This window comes from Halyomorpha halys, unplaced genomic scaffold (assembly GCF_000696795.3).
Source record: "Halyomorpha halys isolate HHAL.00 unplaced genomic scaffold, Hhal_1.1 Scaffold370.1, whole genome shotgun sequence".
Taxonomy (NCBI): Eukaryota; Metazoa; Arthropoda; class Insecta; order Hemiptera; family Pentatomidae; genus Halyomorpha; species Halyomorpha halys.
In genome coordinates, this window is record NW_027107863.1 from 45,601 (window position 1) to 52,142 (window position 6,542).

The 6,542-nt window shown below is 30.7% G+C and overlaps 1 protein-coding gene across 1 annotated transcript in view; it reads right to left on the reverse strand.

Moving 5' to 3' along the window:
• The window catches only part of LOC106681844 (facilitated trehalose transporter Tret1), a 16,949-nt gene that overhangs the window by 2,597 nt on the left and 7,810 nt on the right, over window positions 1–6,542 (reverse strand). The window contains exons 3-4 of the mRNA XM_014422380.2: window positions 5,552–6,018; window positions 268–794 (exon numbers count right to left, since the gene is read on the reverse strand). Of these exons, the coding sequence (XP_014277866.1) occupies window positions 268–794; window positions 5,552–6,018 (994 nt within the window). The remainder of the gene's footprint in view (window positions 1–267; window positions 795–5,551; window positions 6,019–6,542) is intronic.

Consider the following 6,542-nt stretch of genomic DNA (forward strand, 5'->3'; position numbering starts at 1 on the left):
TCCCTTGAATTGCAGCCATGTTGTGCAGACCTAAATACTTTAAACTTTATTTATCTTCCCATCATAATTAAGATTACAATACATTTAAGAAAAACTTACAAAATATATAAATATAATTGAGTTTAATATATTTGTTTTATTTTATTTACTAATAATTTTGCTTATTATTTTACAAAGAATTGCTTGTTAATGTGTTAGAATAAAATCTAGCAATTTAAAAATAAGTCAATAATATTAATATAATTATTTAAAAAAAGTATATATTACCGATATAAATTGATATTGCTTTAAGGCAATAAATGATACTACGGTGGCGATAGCTGAAGTTAATCCTCCTGCTAACCCTCTTGTATTTGCTGTAAAGTATTCTGCTTGGATAGTCTGCATCAAGGGTGCTAACCCGATGGTAGAAGCAATTATAAAACCAATAACAGATAAATAAAGCACCATTACGTAAGGCTTCATATCAAATTCTGTTTTTGAGTCCATAAAGTAGTAAACAGCTATCAGGCCATAAAAGAAAAAGCAGACCAGGCAAGAATTTATGAGCATTGGCCTTCTCCCTACAGAATCAGTTATCAAGCTGGAAACAAAAGCTGCCAAAGAAAGGATTATACCAGCTGCAATGGTGAGTTGATTATGGTCCAAGTAGTCTATAGTCGCCTCTCCAAAGGTTTGGGACACGTAGACAACGAATGGAGTAATTCCTCCAAGATATTTTGTGATACAGCAAATCTGAACGATGAGGAATGCTTTGCGTTCTTTCCTTGTAAGAAACAATTCTCTCCATGAACCTGAAATCAGAAATCATCTATCATCATTTATTCTCAGACTAATGCTTTCTGTAGTTCTAGAAATACCTTTTTTTATTTCATACTGACTCATCAGTAATGAATAATGAGAAGATGATCAGGCTTGTGGTAAGTAAAGATGCATAAATAAACAAAACTTATTTAATTGTACCTACCTTTCGACCTAAGTTTCAGATCTTCATTAGGGCTGAAAAACAAAACAATATACAATCTTAATTCGGAGAAACATAAAAAAATAACAGTAAATAAATAGATAGTAGTTAATATTAATAAAATATAAAATATAATAATTTAGGGATATAAATTATACAAAATAAATGATAAAAAAAATAAAATTAACTATTTACTTGACATTTAATATTTACTTAAAATTTAATAGTTCATATTTACTTCAAAACTATATTTTTTCTTCTTTTTTTTTTATAATTTATTTTGTATAATTCATACCCCTACAATATTATATTTTATTTTCTATTAATATCAAATTCTCTCTAATTATTTATTTGTATGCATATTTCTAAGTTTGTTATTATTTTATTTCTATGTTTTTCTGAATTAAGCTTGTTTTCTTGTATTTGTATTTATTTCAGCTCAATCAATAAGTTTTGTTTATTTGTGTATCTTTGCTGACCACACCCCTGATCATCTTTTCTTCTTATTTATCTAGGTAAACTATTAGCACCTCATAAAAAATTTTTTTTGAGGTTAATGACTTCCAGTTTAATGAAATTTTTATTAAATTATCATGACATGGTACAACGTTTCGGGACCACTGTCCCATATTCATGTACTTTAAACCTCGTAATTTCATATAGGAAATCATGTCACAATTTGTGCATCTTCACTACTCCTTAGCACAGCCAGTACTCTATCTACTAGCTAAGGAATAGTGAAGATGCATAAAAATTGTGATATGATTTCCTATATGAAATTATGAGGTTTAAAGTACATGAATATGGGACAGTGGTCCCGAAACGTTGTACCATGTCATGATAATTTAATAAAAATTTCATTAAACTGGAAGTCATTAACCTCAAAAAAATGTGTATGAATTAGATTAAATTTTTATTCAGGGCGATCAACATCTAGGTTATTACACCCTCGTGTATGAGGTATAGATGTGTATGAATTGACTCACCAGACTTCCTATAGAGATAATCCAGATATTAACACCTCATTACGGTAACAAATTATACTCACATAGAAGTAAAGAGCATACTTTTTTTTTTCCGGTGCTATGGCCCTTGAAGGACCTTGACCCCATCTACAATTTTCCTCCATTCATAACGGTCCCCTGCCGCTCATCTCCAATGTCCAATATCCAGTGACTTTAAGTCCTCCTCCACATTGTCCATCCGTAGTCTAGGCCTGTCTCTTTCCCTTTTTCTTTGCTTCCCGTGATCCTTCCATTTGCTGGCTATGTGTCCATGTCACATAATTTTAAAAAACAAATATCAAATTAATATAATAACACTTTCATTTAAATTTTATAAATTGGTACTTACAAAACATCCAGTTTCAATATAAAAACAATTTTTAAGGAACAGTTTTTGTATTGAGAGTATATGTTTTTAAGTTAATAGCCAATTTATAAAATTTAAATGAAACATTTATGATATTAATTTGATATTTGTTTTTATACGAGAAGATGGTTGCGGGTGTGGTCAAAATATAACACAAATAAGTTTAAATAACTTATTTAATCGTGCCAACGTTTCGGCCAGAATTTCTAACCTTCATCAGGGCTAAGAACAAAGAACAAGATTACAACCAATCAATACAAAAAATAAAATATAAATAAACAGAATGACATAAAGTAAATAATTGTACAGAATGAAATTAATAAAATTAAAGTAATGAAAGAAGTGAAAAATAAAATGTATATATAGGTAATTTAATAAGTAAGTAAAAAATAACATAATAATTACAACATAATAATAACATAACATAATAATACATAAACGCAACCCCCAACCATCTTCTCCTCACAATCAACTATCTCTCATGATATTTGTTTTTGTTTTTGAAGAATATATGACATGGACAAATAGCCTGTAATAGAAAGGCATATTTTAAAGAAATTGTGACTAGTCAATAATTGAGGTATTTTCAAAATATTAGTATTATGTGAGGAAGTAATATAGTGATAATGTGAAAACAATTTTTAGGTTGTCTCCTTGTTTATGGCCAAAGGGTCGAAACGTTGGAGCAATAAAATAAACTACTGAGAGCAAATTGGATCATTGTAGTTGATGTTATTACTAATTAATTATAATAATAATTTTAACTAGTATATAGTTTATTTTCGTTGATAACCCAAAGTTGTTCAGAAAATAAGTTCTTTAGTCAAAGGGGCCCCCATGTCTTGAAGTGGCCTCTACTTGATTAAGGACAATTCTAATATCCTGCCACAACAGACATGTCAACAGAATAAAAATTAAAAATTGAACCCTTATATGCAATAAGTAATCAACCAAACACTTTGGTTGTCTTGTTTCTGATTGATAATTTGTTTTTCCTTTCTCATTAAAAATCCAGTGTTCTATCAATATTACAATATCCTCTTTTATGAGTAAATAGTTATTTTTATATATAAATGGTTTTTATTTTATATATCGTTTCAGTATTGTTTATTTGTTGCATTAAATCAAAAAATCAAGCAAACCAATTTTTTTCAGTCAAATATGGAGTTAAAAAGATAGTTTTCAAAACAAAGATGGTAATTGTGTCTTTCCAAAAATCCCTTGAATTGCAGCCATGTTGTGCAGACCTAAATACTTTAAACTTTATTTATCTTCCCATCATAATTAAGATTACAATACATTTAAGAAAAACAGTGGTCATGAATAAGTATTAAAGAAAAATATTCATAAAGAAAATGACATGCAAAAACTGTTGTGCTATAATCACTGTTTACATTGAACACAAGGAGATAGGACGTTTTGCGATTCATTTGTTGTTTAGGCAGGAGAGGGATGAGAACTCCTGGATGCAGGAAATACCTGAACATCCTAGACATCCTGAACATCTCTCTGACCTGAGGGTTTTTCGCCCTAAAGCCCAGCCAACAACAACAACATCCTAGGTCTCTCTCATTGGTATACATCTTGAAAAAGAAGACATCTAGAATGATCCAAAAAGTTAAAGTTTGTTAAAAGATTGTTTACAGCAAGTGCTAGTCTGTTGAGAAAGATGACAAAGAAACCTCAATCATCAAAATATGCAATCATATAAGGTTATGTAATTGGTTAGTTTTGTTCCTAACTAGAGTCCACAGAAGCTTTGTCCAGCTTGTAATGGAACGGTACTGGAGGATTGTTTCCATTTTTTGACAAATTGCCCTGTGTATCATGAGAACTGAATCCAATACATCCTGAAACTAAGCAATATTAACCAAAATCAATTGTATGAATTTCTGTCTGTACTCCCAGGATTGGATCTCAAACTCTTTTTTACATATATAGCTCAAAACCTTGATTAGAGCTGGATACCTATCGTCCCAATAGGAGGTTTTTGTTCTATTTTTTTTTTAATATTAAACATGAAGTGACATTTTTGTTTTATTATTATGAATGTAGACAGCCCAGCTTGGGTAAATTATTTGTTATTATTTTATATAAACTATGTGTAACTCATCGTCTTTGTAAAATTATTACAACTGATTATTTATTTTATGTATTTCACAGGCTAACTCTATTTGTATGGGGGTTGCCCCATAAACAAACAAATAAATTATTATTATTATTATTATCAAACTACTGCAAGTTTCATTATTTATAGATAACTTTACTAACAACTCACCAATATGTTTAAGGAGATCTGTAGTTACATCCGTCATTTAGCATGGATGGGTTTATTTCATAGCCCAATTTTTTTAAAATTAAATTATTTTTGAAATATTTCCATTAAGTGACCAATATTGGTGAAATGCATATTATTGGTATGTTTATCTTATTTACTATTGGTATCGATAGGGAAGATTTACTGAAGAACTCAAAGCACTAATTGTAACATTAATTTAAAGTTTGTAGTGGATCACACAATAGTTTAAGTGAGAGTGTGGAGAAAAAAGGCACAAAGGACCTGAAGGGCAGACAAGAGGATTTCTTATTTTGGTGACGGAAGAAGGTTCCACAAAACAAGTGCAGGTAGCAGGGATGTTACATTGAAGGTAAAGTCCCAATGTTGGAGAGACATACACAGGAGACTATGAGAGTTTTATATTTGTGAATAGGTAAATAGTGTTGCCAGGGACAAGTGAAGTATTTGTTTTCATCCCTGATATAAAAGACAGTGCTAAAGCGAATCTATTGTGAATAATTGTAAAGGTTGCTAAAGCAGAGTTTATTTAATTTAGTTTGTATCCGCAGATAAACCAGGTATTTTTCCCAATAATAACTTTCGATATCCCCCTCAATAAGTATATGAAAACTGTAGTATTTTCATCTTGTATTTATCATAAGTATCTCATTATTTAATGTAAATAAATGTTTGTCTAAGAATTCTGACTCATACATTTACTAAAAGTTACTCCTTCCAAGTGCATCGCAATGATAACAATATTATATTACCCAGTAACATTTAATACTTGCTTAATTTCGTTGACCTTGATTATGGTGGCTATCACAATCATTGTTGGCAAACTATTGGGACGGAGATACATAGCTGGTTGCTCACCCCTATCGTGCTTTAGGGGTCGTAATTGGAAGAGTTTAAAGAAGTTTAAAAGTTGAATTCACCTTTGTTGGTTGTTTCCTTCTGGATAGTATCTTGGATGATTTTTAGTTCTTCAATTTTTGTGTCTCCTCTAAGCCATATGAGAGCTTTTTGTGCCTTATCGTGCTTTCCTTTCATTACGAGGTAGTATGGTGATTCAGGCATGAAGGCAAATGAGATTGTGAAAATCAGAGGTATTGCAAGGCTTGCTAGAGCATAGTGGGTATAGTTTACATAAGGACCCACGCTGTAGGAGAAAAGACCTCCTAAGTACAGCATAGTCAGCATATTAGATAAATTGAAACCTCGGAACTGAGGTTCGGAAACTTCAGCAATGTAGACTGGACCACAAGTGTATACCACCCCGAGGCATATTCCCTGTATTTGTCGTATGATGAACAAGACTGGTAATGAATAAGTGTATGCCTGTAGCAAGTATGACATTGCACAAAGGGGGCCACAAACCAATATCGGGTACTTTCGTCCTACTCTGAAACATACCAAATAAATAATGAGAAGATTGTTGACCGTGGATAATACATAAGAGGAGATGGTTGGGGATGCGGTTAGTGAAAAACACAAATAAGCAAATAAACCAATTTATTAGTGCCAATGTTTTGCCCAGAATTGCTAGCTTTCATTAGGGCTAAGAAACAAGATAAGAACCAATGAATAAATACACACACACACATATATATAAATAATGTTTAGAAAATAAGAAAATAACTAACCTTATGGATACATAAATAGTGTTGTCAGACATGAATATTTCGAGTATGTATGAGAAGAGTAATATTACAATTTAGCAAGAGGAAAGAACAAGTAGTAAAATAATAAAATACACATGAATATCTATTTAGCTATAAGTACAAATAAGTATAAAGTAATATAAGTACAAAATAAAAAATATTAAAAATAAAGTAATGAAAGAAATGGAAAATAAAATGTATATATAGGTAAATGAGGAGAAGATGGTCGGTCAATGAAAAACACAAATAAGTATGATTAACTTAT